The following is a 16,569-nucleotide window of genomic DNA, read 5'->3' as shown; positions in this document are numbered from 1 at the left end:
GTTAATAACCCGCTCCTGCCCTCTCAAACGGCATTCGTTTTCCTTACTGAAACAGTTGAAGAAAAAAAGGAATGTACTTCTGAGATACACCTACTAACTCCACGAAAGTCTACACGAGAAACTAAACAAAAATAATTGTGATCTTCAGGTATCGGTCATTTAACGTTGAAAGGGAGGAGGGCATCGTATGAATAGTATGAGTAACATAAAATGATACGTTAAGAACAATGCAAACAAAGGATAAAAGAATCCAACTGAGACAAATATGGATTGGGATGATAAGGCCTAAATTTTGTATCTTCATCCTTAGCTTATAGAAGGCCATTGGAACTTTCTAACCACAGACCTCAACTTTTAGTATGCTTAATAGCAGTACATCATAATCTGCTCTTTGTATGCCTTATCTTGTATCCCCATCGCTCCATGACGAAACCATGAACTCCGTGGATGATTCCCTTATCGAACAACCGATCTAAAAGCATTCTGATTAGCCTGATATACTCAGTTGCATTTGGAGTCTAGAAATTGATTTTCCGAAGCGTATTCGTGTATGTATAACTAGAGAACAGCACAAACAACTTCCGAAACCTGCAGAGCCAGAAGCAAACGTTAAAGAAGAATAGAAAATCTTCATATGCAAGAACACTCCATGAAGCCAGAGTTATTAGCATGTCTATAATTAAAGGCCATCCACTGCTTGCATACTGTCTGTATATGCATATGTATATGTACATACATATTCAACAAAATGTCCATTTCCAAGATTTAATTGTTGGGTGCCAGTACCTTGATACCCTGGCACTGTAGTCTGTACATGATGTGTTCTGCAGGCCAAGCACTCCTTATTTCTCAAAGAAATAGTGATCCAAAACTCCAGTAGGAGGCACATATTTTGGAAGGGAAATTTGCTAAAATAAGATGGGCAAGATATCCAAGGCGGAGGATGGGTTAAGCACGAATATGGAAGTTGGATTGTATGATCAACAGACTTTAAGTTCCAAGGACAATCAATCAGCTATTCGTATATAACTATACGTGATGAAAATTTTAAAAACTAGAGCGCACTTATTCTAGGAGGGAACACGTGCTTAACATCAGTTCCTTTTTCAAGATATCTGCAGAAAGAGGTTGAGTATGTCCTAGAGTATAGAACAACCAATTCAACAAGTTCTGATGACATCCTGTTGGCCTTGAACTACTTGCTAAAAGAAGGAAATAGAAAGCTAAAGAATCGTTCCAAGAATACTACAGGAGTAATACAAGAGATTTTTTTTCCTGCACCAAATAGCAAAGAGAGCAACAAACATCTGATTTTGTTTTTCTTTAAAGATCCTTCACGACCAGTATTGTCGGCTCCTATTTAACAAGTGATGCTCAGTTATGCTTTTTTTTTCTTTTAAACTTTGTCTTAAGACGTAAAAGTATATGAAGAGACCATGTATTTGTCATAAACGGACTTTCTCTATTTCATTAACTGAACTTCTCAAATGGCCACTATTAACCAGAGGAAAGTCTTAGGGATGCATACCAAACCCACTGGCTCTCATGCTCAGCCATTGCAAGATAGCTTTTGCGAGGAAGGCTGTTAGGAATGCAATACATCTGTCTTCCTGAGGATAGAGAGCATAGGATAGAAAACCAGATGTCTACAGGGCCACTATACTTGCGAAGAATACTTGTACTGATCTGAAAATTCATAGCAAGAAATATATTAATTGCTGTTTTTCTAGTCAAAGTACAAATCTGCCATCTGAAAGTTATTGTAGAGAAGAGTCATTGACATTGCAAGAAGAAAGACAATGAGTCAAACAATTTCTGCCACCAAATTCATATTAACAACTGACATAATCCACACAGCTGACTTATCTAGATCGTTTGTTGTTTCGTGTTCAAATTCTAAAAAAGAGAGACAGGAAGAATGAAACCTATTATGCAACTTAAGAAGCATGTATTTGAATATGCCATAGCCCAATAAATCTGGATGTTCAAACACCTAAACTAAAATTAAGCAATAGCCTCTCATGAAATAACAATACATAACATGATACATATAGTCATAACCACCAATCATGAGTGAAAGAATTTTAAGTTGTTGAAAACTGACATAAAACATGTCTCTTGTTTATATCAGCAGCGATCTTTGCAATCAAGCACTTTGAATTTGATCATTAAGACAAACTGCACTTCAGATGTTATAATATTGCAACAATGCAACGTACGAACAGTGGGGGACAACTACATCGGTTGAATGCATCACTTGACTGCTCATGTTATATGCATATGCACAGCTGTTCATGTTAGATGCACATGCACTCACCTTAGCTGCAGAAACTTCTACTTAGGATGGTGTACCTGCCCCCACCCCCACCCCCTAAAAAAAAAAATCTTTGCGCCTGCTTCCCAGCTAAGGCTGCAAATGGGTCGGGCTACCCATGACCCGACATGGCCTAACCCGCTTAAACCTGATCCAACCTGATTTAAAGGACCCATGGGGTCGGGTCGGGTTCTAAAATTGGACCCATTTCATTTTCCAGATCGAGTCTGGGTTTACTAAATTTCGACCTGATCCATTTGATTTTTACAATAATTTTAGGTTTTCTATCCTAATCGCACTTGATCTAACCCGAACCCGGTACACCGTTAGGGCTCACAGGGTGCTTAAGGGTCTCTAACTCTCCATTCTTCTAATCTCTTCTTGTGTTTGAAAACAAGAGGAATGGAAGAGATTGTCTTTTGTGTACCAACGAATGGCATGAAATTTATATTAAGGCTTAGGTTGGTTATATTAAATGGGAGTATTGTTCCCCTAAGAAGGAAGTTCAAACTAATGAAGACAAGATAGAGTTAATTTTGCCCTGCAAAAGAAGATAGGCTCATGATGAGTCCTTTGTAGCTGTTAAACTTTGTCATGTGTCATCAAAACTATATTCCTTATTTTGACCCATATATGCTTTTCTAGTAGTATGTTTAGAAAAAATAGTAGTAGATAAATTCTAACAAATTTAGAGGATATCACTACAGTAAATAGGATTAGCATAGATACATTTCTTTTCTGCTCAAAAAAAAAGTATTGCATATATGAACAAAAAAAATTTCTTAAAGCTAACAAGGTTGAGTCTATCATTATTAGGCTAGTTTATAATGGCATCAATTCTTGATGCTTAGGCACTTTCACTTGTACAGTTCTGCATAATCTGCTTTCTGTAATTTTTACTCATTGCAAAAGAAACTAAGTATATGGAATGAAAAGTACAGGGATTCGACTCGGACCCGACCTAGACCCGACTCGGACCCGAATTTTTTGGGTTGGGACCGGATTATACATGGACCCGACCCGACCTGAATGATATGTTGGGTTCAAAATTTTAGCCATGGACCCAACCTGACCTAACCCGATCTCTATGGGGTTGGGTGGGTCCAATATTAAGACCCGAACAAGAAACTAGGTTGGGTCAAGGTCACTCATGATCCGGTCCGACCCGACCTATTTCCACCCTATTCCTAGCCATTTTTATCATTCAACTGTTTTGTAAATTCTAAATAACCTACTTTCCAGTTGCTGCACCTAGGACTAGGACAGTGGGATTGGTCAAAGAATAGGGTGAGGTATGGAGCACGGGGACAACAATGGGCTGGAGCAGAGGGAGACCTGGCAAGTGCAAAGTGAGCATGAAGGGCAAGATTGAGGCAGACAGAAAGGTTGGGGGTGCTTGTAGAGGACAGGAGGTGACAGCCAAAAAAGCGAGGGGGTTCATATTGGTATTGCCAAGAATGAGATTGTAGCTGTTTGAGAGGTTAGGAGAGATCATGATGGTCAGGGACAGGATTGAATTGATTATAGAGGTCAAGGGAGATAAGGGGTCCATTTTATGGTTGGGGAGGGTGGGATGGGGAGGGTGTTTGGAACAAGAAGAGAAGAAAAACTTTTTGAAGAATGAGAAGAGAAGGAAAATAGAAATGGGGGAAGATAATGAAGGAGGCCAGCGAAGTGAGAAGATGGAGGCAGGGAACAGAGAAGAGAGAAAAGACCATTCATAGGAGAGAGAGCTTTTCGTTATGTTAGAGACATGGTTAAAAATAAAACAACCACAATATCAAACAATTGAACTCAGGTAGGACCATGCAAGTTACGAACAAATTACTATTGGACTCTGATTCATGGGTTTAAGTGTTGCTTCCTGAACCTTGTACATGCTTCATGCTTGGTTTTCTCTAGTCAGGCTTGATCGGACTCAGGCCAAATATCTATTCACTATCATTTCTCAAGATAATCACAAACATAAGCCTTGTGCAGTTATTTTGGGTCAGCTATAATATCTAAAATGCCTATAAACCACAAATCAGATCTAGACATTATTTAATAATACCTGAAGTAAAGTTTACCAGCAGCTGTATATGTTACTAAATTGTTCCTAAAAAAATGAACCATGTATGACTTTTATTTGATGCATTGCTCATTAATCCTTCTCATATTTCTCATCTTTATTACATGTTAAAATTTATAATAGTGAACTCGAAAAACAATTGAGTCATCAATCTAGTGCATGGTATGTTTTGTTGATCAGATCAATAGGACAGTTTTCTGAAAATGCGCCAATTGCTGCAAAAGCATAGTTGGTAACAATTTGCATTACACCATCACACATAACCACTACTGCAATATCAGTTTTTTTTTTTTTTTTTTTGTTCATTAGTCTTTCATTTTTTCGGGGGTCTAGAAGATAATTTATCGAACATCACTGCCTTTTCAAATAGAATAAATTGATTAAATGCTACAAACTAAAAATCATTTCTGGAAAAAAAAGCAACTTATGTGACATAATTTGATCATGAACATGTAAATGAATCCACATATCTCATAAAGATTTAACATCACAAACATGAACACCTAATTGCTGGAAACACACATAAAACAGACTAGTCTTCAATAACTAAGCTATATTAACAAGCAGTTCAAGAACAGAATAATGCCTGCAACTTAAAAATTAGGAAAAATTATAGTTACATCCCCTCAAGTTTGGACGACTCCCACAAACACCCCCTCATCTTTAAAAAATTTCATATAGATCCTTCAAGTTTCTTAAGTGTTCCAAAGCAGTCCTGCCGTTCATCTCTGTTAATGAAGTGGTGGCATGGGACCATCATATGATAATGATGAAAAATGCCCTTAGTATCACATGATTCTTTTCTATACGCACACCTAACATTATGTGGTGGCATGTGGCATGAGAGAGTTCCTCTGTGTTCAAAGAAACCCCAAGGCAAAGGAGGAGGGAGAGGGAGAAAGATGATAGAAGCACATGAAGAGTAGAAACCCAAACCCCACCATACATATAAATGGTGGGAAGTAGCGGTAAGAGAGGAGGCGGAGTTGTGGTACAGGAGGAGGGTGGATGTGGAGAGGCAGGCTTCTAGGTTTGTAGAAACAACCAAGTTGAGCTTCAAAACAACAGCAAGATCAATGGAGTATCTTCTCATTGGCACGGAAGAAACCCATGCCCCGCCATGCATAGAAACAACGAGAAGTAGCGGTATGGGAGGAGATTGGGCATGGAGGGGGATGCTTTTAGATTTGTAGATTTCATCTTTCTTGGGTGGATGAGGTGGCAGTGCTCCGAAAGGAAGGAGCTCTCCTTGGAGGAATATGTCAGTGGCAACGCACATCTACACGAGGGAATAGGGGTTGTGGAAGAACTCAACGAGGTCGGTTTCTAGAAGGGCGGAACAGCGGCTGGTGGGAGTCTTGGGCGTTAGAGATGTGTGGACTATTCATTAGAAGGTCAGAGAGCTAGAGGGTGGATTCGTCGTTGTCGGTTTCATAGGGATCGGTGGGTAAGGTTACTTCATCACAGAGGCATAGGGTTGATATTGGAGGAAGGGTATATTCGAAAGAAAGATAGGAGTTTTACTTTTCTTCGGTTCTAGAAGAGAGAGAAGACATGAAGGGAGAGAGAGAGGTGGGATGGAAGAGATAGGGGGAAGCTGATGGCTTGGCTTCTCAAACTTATCGGTTGATCCGCTGATCATTTGTCCTATTCCAATGGATGTGGCAAATGCTTACATAAACTTATTAAAGAGGAAGTTGGGGTACCTTGGGAGGTGAACATAAATAACCTTTGTCTTATGTTGATGTTCATTATTTGAGTTTGGTGTTAACAGCAAAATTTTAAGTTTAAAAAATCATGAACAGATATTCTAATGTAGCACAAGGTGCAGCCAATAGGTACTATGACCAACTAGATAATACCAAGCGTTGAAGGAGCCAGTGGATTCGTGGGTGAAAATTGGAGGACCGGTTCAGAAGTTCTCGGCAAATTTTCTTATAAAATTTTCATTAGGGCGGTAGTATCAAATTATAGTCATGTTTCCATATTTGTAATTGAATAATTCTAGTATGTTTTCTTATTGTCGAGTCCTCTTTCGAGTATGATTCTACATCGGGTTTAATGCCCGAATTAGGGTTAGGGTATCATCTCCTACAAATATGCATGTAGTACATTGTAAAGGATAGCCTTTGAGATATTAATAAATTTTATTTTGAGAGAATTTCTTTCATCAAGTGAAGACTTCTTCGATCCAGTTTTCTTCTATTGCATGTTGATCTTCGAAGCATAACCTCGTCGATCAAGTCGCCTCCTTTTCTCTTTTCCCAGTGTGTTAGATTCCTTTTAGAGAAACTCATACTCCTTCCTTTTAGAGCGTTGCCACCTTATCCCCCCAACAAAGATAAATCCTTTGACATAGAAGTCAAAAGATTCAGAGGAGGGGATGGAGTTGCGGTATGGGAGGAGGCAGCGGTCGTCACTAGAGAAGCAGCCATTAGAGAGCTGGAAGGAGGTGGAGGAATCGACCGAGAGGCCTGTGGGGGTAGCTTCAGGGATGGTGGAGTTGCAATGGTTGGCGTAGGAAATTCCACCGAGAGAGGAGGAAGGGGAGATGAAAGTAAGGAGGAGGATCCATGGAGGAGAGGGAAGAGAGATAACCAGTTCTAACCCCCCAAACCAAAGAATGGAACTCTTGGAGGAAAGAACAAGAGGAGGAGGATCTATGGAACCCTAAGTCCAAGCAATCACTTTGGAAGGACATCATGATTTCTAGGGATGGCCGGTTACTAGCCAGAAAACTGGAAGAATGGCCGACGTCGAAAGGAAAGTCGGATCGTTGTAGGAATGCTAGATAATTGTCGGGGATGGGTGGACGGCATCGTAAGGTCCGAACAGAACAGTTGAGATTGGAAGGGGGGTGTAGCGGAAAAGACATTTGAAGTTGTTTAAAGAGGGCAAGGGCATTTTGGTCATTTGAATAACAAGCTAACCATATTGGCTGGTTGGCGAGTCAGAGAACCACTTTGGAACAATTTGGAAACCTAAATGGCCGCCTTGAAAATTTTTAAAGAGGAGGGGGTGTTTGGGAATCACCCAAGCTTGAGTGTGTCACCCTATATTTTTTCCTGAAAATTATGATATAGAAGCATAGAACTAAGTAGCAAAATTTTTCACCGAGCAAGGTAGATATAGAGGAAGAATCGTACAAGTTCCCAGGCTTCCATGTTTCTTTGTGAGTTATCAGATAACAGCATGCTGTTGACAAGTCAACCAGAACAACAAAGAAGTAAATACATAGAATACAAGAAGAGTGACAATTTCCAAGTATTTCCAATTAGACATCTAAGTACTAGCTAACTAAATATAGGCAATGGGTGCACATATATGGGCGGTAGCTACATAGCGAGCACAAATTCTTTAAGGCATAAAAAATGAGTTAGTATTCTGAGCATTATTACTAAAATCTTGTGATTTAGTGATTGAATCTTACCACTTGATAAGAATGAAACATTAAATATTAACATTATGTATTAAATCATATTTAACTAAGTTTAAATTAATAAGCACTACATGCCTTGTTAATTACAGTCAACAAGAAATTAGTTTTATGTGAATAGAACTGTGTTTTTCTTACTTCAATTGTGGTATCAGAAGGTAAAATACTAATTAATTTGGTTATACCTGCTAATTCTGAATAATAACAAAAGATTTGCATATTTCATGTTTCTTTGTTGAAAATATCCAAACACTTGATTTAATCCAATCATCTTTCAACTCAAAAGAGGTAACTTTGCAGAACACATCACCCTAAACCTATATTAGAATTCTATGAATGAAAAGTTATCATTTGCTAATGGGTGGTATGATTTAAAAATATAACATATGTTTGTTTTCTGTAAATTTTTTAAAATTTAACGAAGTACTGATTTAGAAAAATCGAAGAAACCCCAAGGTCTTCCCTAATACCAAAATACTGTGTTGGTAGAAAATGAACAAAAAGTTACCTTGACAAAACACTTTAGTAATATCACCTCAATGAGATATAACAATGGAGTGCCAACATGTTGATACATCCAAAATAGCATATTAGTTTCCTTCATGACCATATGCAATGGCAGTATTAAAAGTATACACAAAGACTTGTTGGTTGTGATTATGGCTATGTCATGTGCTTACGCAAAACCTCTTTACAAAAAAAAAAAAGTCAAGGGAAAGCAGTTTCGACATTCCTTGAGCAATTTCCACTCAATTATGAAATCCAAAATATTATAAAAAGGAAAAGAAATGAAATATAATATGCATCTTTTTCATAAAGAAGCCATTATACCTATTCTGGTTAAATAAAGTGTCTATTAAATTACCAGTTCATATGAACTCAAATAATATATAAAAACATGTCGTTTGTGCATGAGTTGTCTGTATCCATGGTGAAACGAATTACATGTACATATTCACATTATACTTTGTATAATGTGCATGTACTTTGTGTAAAGATCATTATCAAGAATAAAAAAATTATTTCCCCCCTAGATTCTAGCATTAGAAGTGATCTAAGAAATATAACAATAAGTAACTTAAAGTTAAATGATATCATTCTAGTTTTTAGGCCAATCATAATAAAAAACAGTGTTAAGAACATGCAATGGAAAATGTAACTGTAAACACTATATTAGAAGTAATGAAGAAAAACCTTAGCAATTTTAAAAAGCTTGAACTAGGGAAATCAACTAACCATATTCCATGATGAACAGCACGGTGATTTGGATGTCCAGATACTCCAAACTTATCAAATGTAATTAACTAAAGCAAAATAACATAATGCAACATTAGATGCATGGAATGGATTCAATGTGGGTGGAAGGGCAGATATGCATTTTTTTAGCATAAATAGTACTTCCAAGAATTTCTATTACATATATAAAACAAGCATTGCTTACACTTAAAGTATTTGTTGATATTCGCTCATTGATATGTCTACAAAGAGGGCTTTGAAATGTTCAGAAGATTCAAAATATGTGCCGCATTCTCACAAAAGAAAAAGAAATTATATTATATATAAGTATGTTTTCTGTTTTACAAGTCAATGGCTTTAAAAATGTGCATCTAGTAGCAACTACATGTTAAAAATTGTTATCTTATCATATTAAAAAATTCATATTTTGGCAACTTAAAAAGCACGAAGAAGATAATCTTTTAAATTTTTAAACAAAAAGAAGGTGAGAAGCACTCGGCTTTGAGAAAGATAAAGTGAAGAGCACCAAATATAAAAATCAAATGGCAGTCTGAATTCTCAAAAGACAAATTGATAACATGAATCTATAGAGTTGTTACTAGTTGACATGAGTATTTTAATGGTGGACTATCATTGTTAAAAGTTCCCCAGAAATCGATCTAAAAGATAGTACTTGGTTTACAAAGTATAAAGCAATAGTAGCGATACTGTATTATATTTACTAAGTGATTCTTCTGTTCTCTATGTTGGTAGGCTTAGCAAATGGTGACTAACTACAATTACATACACAAACTTGGCTATTGCCTATGCTAGTGGAAGGCATGATTTATTAAATCTTTCCAGCAACTAATTCTGGGTAAATTGTCAAAGATCTCCTCCTATGCTTCTTCTGGGAGCATCAAAGAGCAGTTACTGGAGAGTGGCTCGTCTACTCTTTATACCTGCTGCTAGGCTGAAATGTTAGCTCATCGCTAACATGATGAAGCTTCTCAAGATACTCTCACCAAAAGACACAAAAATTTAGTCATTCAAGTCAATGACTCCATGAAAGATTGTGATAAAACCTTTAGGTTTTGCACAAGAGGAATTTACAGCTAGGTTGGCTTGCCGAAGGTTGTATATGGTTGATTCAACAGTCAATTCACTGTAGCCTTTGTTGAACAATAGAATTCAAGAAATTGAATTTATTCATGACATAACCAACAATATAGACAAACCCTAGAGATTTGTTCTTCTTTCCCCAACTTGTGTTTGCCTACATATTCTTTCCAAGTGTTGTTCCTCCAATTTTTTTCTCTCCATTTGTGCACAAATATTGATCCTCTCTCTAGATTAGCAATTTTTTTAAATCTTCATTCAATTGATTCTGCACGAAACTACTATTCCTTGTGGTTTTCTCCAGAATATTGTGAAAGCCTTGTAGACTTTCCTCTTATGTAGATTTTAATCATCCAAGGATTCAGCATTGTTTTTTTATTGTTTCTAGGTGCGCTTGGTTTCTATCGTCAGTCCCTCCTTTCATAAATCTACTTTTGGTGACTATTAGGGCCTTGTCAGAAAGTTTTAAATCTTATTGGGCACATCAAGGAATTTTCTTCTAAATTTTCCATGATTTCAAGCTCTAATTTGTCGAAGTTTGGCACATCAAGTTCTCACACTCAATAGTTTCCACTTTGTTTCCCTTTCTTTTAGCCCTCCCAACCTTGAGTTCTATATGCAAATTTTGATGATGATTACAACAATAGCATATATTAGTAGCACCAACACAAAAACATCATTCTTGCTCATTTTATGCAATTGGAACAGAACACGGAGGGAACTTCTAATAACATGTATCAAGCTTATAAGACGCTTTATTAGAAATCATCATAACATACCGATGGCGTTGTTGTACCTTAAACAATATTGAATCACACCTCTTAGCAATAAATGTATATTGTCATTTGTGTTGCTAATTATTTGATCATACTCATCCATCCAATGGAGGAAGCCAGGGGGCACATGCCCACCCTAGCTTTGAATTGGTTCCAGTCACGTCATTTTTGGGCCCACTTCCCTTCCATGGCAAATGGTTTATGAACCAAAATGTAAGAAGAGCCTTTCAGTCTTCAAATAAAAACAAAGAAAAAAAAAGAAATGGGAGAAATGCTGTATTTGTTATGATGGAAGAGTTTGTAGTAGCTTGAACCAAGGGGAGGCAGCAGAAACAAATGATATATCACTACCTTACTCGCAATGTGACAACCCAAGACCTCACCCAAAAATGCTAGCTGGAAGGTATTATTTAGGTTCCTTGATCTTGTATAAGTATCCAAAATCAATCTAGCAAATAACTGATGTGGGACCAAACACATGCCCACATGAGTCCTCACATATTTTTTCCATTTAAGCCCTAACGTACTCGTCAGGTTAAGGATTCAAATCCATTCAAATCTAATCACAAACACCACGATCAGCCCATGGTCAACCCCAATGGATTCGTGTTGCAATATCTCCTAATCTACATAGGTTATAAGTTGGATCCGCTCTGATACCATTTTGTCATGCCCTAGATTAGAAGCATAATTTGTCATGCCTTGGATCCGGAGCATAACTTGGTCGTGCCACCGAGAGGTAAACCCACGATAACACGAAGCCAAGTCACGGGTAAAAAGTGACCGTAGCACGAATATTTGTGAACAATGTTTTGATCCATAATAGAGTTAAATGATATAAAGAATGATTTACAAATTTATTTGCAATATAAACTTGGAACTATGTTTACAAAAAAAGATGGATGATTTAGGCATGCATGATTGGCTTTATGGCTTGTTTTAATATATTGTACTATAAAATGCTTTATTTTGGCAATAACTGTTATTTTTCTTAAAATGATGCATTGACATGGAAAAAATTTATGTTTGATTCGATAAGGTAATGAAAGATCTATTTACTGAGCTGTGTCGCTCATATATCTCTATTTATATTTTTCTCTCCAGACGAATTGGGTCAGTAAGGATGAAGGATGGTCCAGGCTTGGAGTTCGTGCTAGCAAGCTTGGCGAATTATATGACAGAACTTTAATTCTTTAGTTGCTTATGAATTTGTAACTTAGTAATCTTCTAAATACTGAGGATTATGGGTTAGTATTTATGTTTGATGTAAATGCTTTGAACCAATATTGGTTGCATTTAATGAATAATAAAATTAAACTTTTATTTATTATATTCTCTTTGAGATAAATTTGAAAGTTAAGATGGATTTGAAATTTTAAATAAAACGTTTGGTCTCATGTTATTGTGGGTTTACCCCACGGTGGCACAGCCAAGTCAGGATCCGAATCTAGGGCATGACAAATCATGCTCCGGATTTGGAGCGTTACATGCAATCTAGCATTTTTCTATTGAATACTAGATTATTGTGGGTGTTTACATAAGCAAGACAGTGTAATAAGGAAAATGGCTCCGTAAAAGGTAACATTATCTTTTCAACCAGAAATTTGATTCAAGTTTGTAAGTAAAATAAGTAAAAACTATTCACATATGAATAGCACTAACACAATACTTGTAGGTCAAACTTTCAAAAGGGACTTCTCTAAAGAAAGCTAATTAAACTTATGTATATTGAGAAGGTGCAAGTTATATAAAAATAATATATAACAGGCACATTGTTACAGATGTGTTGTTCTCACAATGAATGTAAAAATCACAAAAATACAAGTTCCCTGAATCCCCTCCCAAAATGGTAGGCTTTCCATTTAGGGAAAAAAAGATAGTGTAAACCAAGGTTGGAGGAACCGGTACCAGGCACCTTACCAGTTCTCCGGCAGGACGACTCGGTACAGGCCGTGCCGGGCCTATACCGAGAGAGGACACCGTACCGTGGAAGAGAAAAAGAGAGAGAGAAGGGGAAGAGGGAGAGAGGGTGGCGGACGCCGGCGGAGGGCCGCAGGGGGCCGGCCACAGCTAAAAATTTCAGAATTTTTAAATCGACAAGCAATTTGCCGATTTCACTTAAAATTTCAAAAAAATTTAGCCGGTTAGACCTTTATTTCGTTCGAAACAGAGAACCAGCCGCTGCCTTGCTTGCCGCGGCCTCCGCCGCCCCCGCAGCCTCCGCCGGCCCTCCGCCACCTCTCCCTCTCCCTTCCTCCTCCACTCGCTCTCTCTTTCCTTCTCCTTCTTCGGCTCCGGTAACGGGTCTCATTTCCGTTGCCGGAACTGTACCAGTGAGCCACCGGTACGGCTCGAGTCGGTCGGAACCGTAAGGTTCGGGACGGTTCAGCCGACCTCGGTGTAAACTAGAAAGAATTTCATAGAATGCACCAGTCCTAACTAGGAAGTAAGAAGAATATATACTGAAAATGGAATAAAAAACTACAGTTATCAAATGCATATAAATCTATAACAGAGATTTAAAATCTCAGACAAGATTTCAGAAATTTGAATAGATCTTACTGAGTCAATATCCCACATTTTGATTTCATCTTCAATAATTGTTGATAATAATTTATGGTCCCATCGATTGTTGAATCCATCCTGAAACAGAGTAGCATTTGTAACTACAAAGTCAAGCATCATATACTTAGTATTAATGAATTTACAAGTTTTATTGCTTGCAAGAGATAACCTGTAACTCTGGGTGATCCAAGATTTTAACATGTTGGAGCGGAATCTGCAGAATAAAATATGAAATCTGATAAGAAAACTACTAGATATTAAGATAACTATCCAAGAAGAGTATCTTGCACCAGTACAAGAAACCTTGAGAACAACACAAGCCCGATACAATTCTTCCTTACGAACATTTCCCACACCTTCAGCATTACCTACAACAGATATCAGGCTGCTGCTGTTTAGAATTAATTTACTATCAAGAACTTTCATCATGTACAGATTCGACAACAAAAGTTAGCAATCTTCCAGTCATTAAATAATTCAATTGCATAGAGTCTAGCATATGGTCCACACACATGTATGTCTTATGAAATCTAGCAATGTGCCAAATGTTGCTATGATGACACTCATGCATTTAGCTGGTACATAGTGATTGAAGACTGTTGCCAATGAGAAGTAGCAGCTACAAGTATGACCATCAAAGTGTTGATATTTTTGAACCAAAAAGATATTTTTATACTTTACGCTGAATATAGTACTCTCAACAGTCTAATACACTCAACAAATATAACTATATTTCTAATTGCACTGGTCAATGTCATGTGTGCATTACATTTTCTTCATTCAGGGCATTTTGAAAAACCAATAAACCTGTATAATCATCAGCAGATAGTCATTTGTATAGTTAATCTCAAAAACAAGATATTAAGAGAACTTCTAAAAATTTCTAAAATATGTAATTCATAATTCATTAAAAAATAAACTGCTGCAATTAAATAATTTTAGTGGTTATTACTGTTAAAACCAATTTGTTAAGTTTCAGTCAAAGGGGAAAAGATAGAAGTAAATCAAATAATTGAACAACTGTGAAATCAGAAAGGAAGCTCAAGCATTTGTGGAATGAACATGTTCCACGACGTCAAAAGCAACTGTTGCATTCTACAAATTTTATCAACTATATTACAATGAGAGGCTAAAATCGTAAATGGCACTAGAACCTACAAAACATGGTTTAAAAACAGAATTCATTATGCAAGTTTCCACGTAGTTCTAGATAGCACTATATATAATACCAGTTGACATGCAGAGAATGTGAAGATTATGCCCCTCTGAGGTCAGGAAAAGAATGGTTGGAGCAAAAAACCTGCATGGAAGCCATTAAAGTTAATAACAAATTATAGTAAATAACTAAATATTACTAGGAGAAGAACAGAATTTAATTAAAACAAGCATATAGTCCAGGAGGATAGTCCAGGAGGATATAGACAGCTTTATGATGAGGTGGCAACAGCTCTGGCAAGTTTGGTGTTAATGCTTAATAAACAAAGAGGTGGAAATGGTAGAAATTAAAGCAATACTCTTTGTTTTTCTCAAGAATGGACAAAGAAAAAAATCATAAATGTTAACTGCTGCAGTCCAAGATAATTTGCTAACAACTTAACAACTCTTCGACCTTTACAAAAATAGTCAAAATTAAAATACGTATGAAAATATCCAAAAAGACCACCCCATGGTATAAAGAAACACTCCTAGGGAAATACACCTTTTGAAAGAAACTACTCACTTAAGAGCTGACATGTCCAGAAACATACTAGTCTGACTATTTATGCATCCATTAATCATTACTGATCATGGATTGAGAGTTAAATGCTAGAAATACCAGTAACCAATTATGAATTTCTAAGAAAAACCATTCATGATGAGTGACCACAAAAATATTAAGATGAAACAAGAGTTCTTTACCCAAGCAAAACAATAAATAAGCACTCAACCACATCGGACAGCATTTTGGCGGTAGAAGCTTTGGGAAAAGTTAGCGGGATAGCATCTTGTCTATCTTATCTAAGATAGGTGAAAGTTCTTAAACCAACAGGTGTGCAAAGATGTCACAAGCAGGTCCGACATCATTGCAGAGGCCATTATGTAGGGGAAAAGAAGGGGAAATATAAAGGCCACAAATCAAGAAGGCTAAAACAATGGATCCCCAATGATATGCCCTTAGATTGTAACTCATTAACCACTAAAAAGAATCATTCTTTGGCAACTTTAATTCCGCAAGCAAAAGCAAATGCTCTGCCAATTTACACGCTACCGATCTGCCACCAAAATCGCCTATCTATACGAAACCATTAAAATCATCAGTTCTACAAGTTAATCATAAGAACGCCGATCAAAAATTAAATTATCGCATATGTAATTCCGAAATTTCACGAAAACGAGAAAAATGGAACCGATAGAAACCAAATCAGGATCCCAACGTCCAATCGTCTTAAATACAAAAAATTCAAACCAAAATCAGGTGTGGAATCGAACGAAACGTAAGAACCCTGAAATCAAGAATGAGACCATACATGGACTCGTCATCCGGATGCGCCACGACGAGTAACACATTTCTTTTCTTGCCAGAACCTGCGACAGAAAAATTTGGGGAGAAAAACATAATCATTTGAACAAGATTCGAACAATAATAGGTTTATATTCGAGAGAAACGAGAAAGAAACGGGCCGTCGATCGAGATGCAACTCACCGGAAGAAGGGAGGAATGCCGGTTTCGACGGAAAGCAAGAAAAACCGCATAGGACTCTCCATAGAGAGATCGCCCAGAGAGAAATCACTGTCACGGCTGCCAAGATCCACGCCATTTCAAAAGGAATCGCCAAGGGAGGAGGGAAGCATTCGGGCATCAAGAACCTAAGAAACTACGAAGATGGTGAGGTTTCGTAGAACGGTGGAAAAGAACCTCCATTTTACGCTCCGGAATTTTCTTTGCGGATGCCAGATCTGCCGTCCGCTGGTCGGCTCGTGAAGTAATCGACGATGCAGCCTTAGATCCGCATAGAAAGTTTATGGAATACTGGACTTCTTGGGGGGTGGGGGGAAGGGACGGTCCCGAATCCCGATCCCGGCCTTGGGCTTT

At 37.4% G+C, this 16,569-nt stretch overlaps 1 protein-coding gene across 3 annotated transcripts; it reads right to left on the bottom strand.

Moving 5' to 3' along the window:
• Window positions 1–122: 122 nt before the first annotated feature.
• Window positions 123–16,393, bottom strand: LOC103698060 (probable N-acetylglucosaminyl-phosphatidylinositol de-N-acetylase). 3 transcript variants are annotated; one of them, XM_008780021.4, is made up of 10 exons: window positions 16,180–16,393; window positions 16,004–16,061; window positions 14,726–14,796; window positions 13,800–13,864; window positions 13,666–13,710; window positions 13,494–13,574; window positions 9,058–9,125; window positions 7,532–7,580; window positions 1,529–1,686; window positions 123–588 (listed from the first exon to the last, which is right to left on the bottom strand). In XM_008780021.4, the coding sequence occupies exons 1-10, from the start codon at window positions 16,334–16,336 to the stop codon at window positions 519–521; spliced, it is 822 nt and encodes a 273-aa protein (XP_008778243.1). In that variant the 5' UTR covers window positions 16,337–16,393; the 3' UTR covers window positions 123–518. The 3 variants fall into 3 exon arrangements, with proteins under 3 accessions (XP_008778243.1, XP_026657333.1, XP_026657335.1); XM_026801532.2 differs by lacking the exon at window positions 9,058–9,125 and having other exon boundaries at window positions 13,510–13,574; window positions 16,180–16,389; XM_026801534.2 differs by lacking the exons at window positions 7,532–7,580; window positions 9,058–9,125 and having other exon boundaries at window positions 16,180–16,389.
• Between the last annotated feature and the right edge of the window lie 176 nt (window positions 16,394–16,569).

Source organism: Phoenix dactylifera, chromosome 18 (genome assembly GCF_009389715.1).
Source record: "Phoenix dactylifera cultivar Barhee BC4 chromosome 18, palm_55x_up_171113_PBpolish2nd_filt_p, whole genome shotgun sequence".
Lineage (NCBI taxonomy): Eukaryota > Viridiplantae > Streptophyta > Magnoliopsida > Arecales > Arecaceae > Phoenix > Phoenix dactylifera.
Note: the sequence above shows the minus strand (reverse complement) of the source record. Positions and strands in the feature narration are given on the sequence as shown.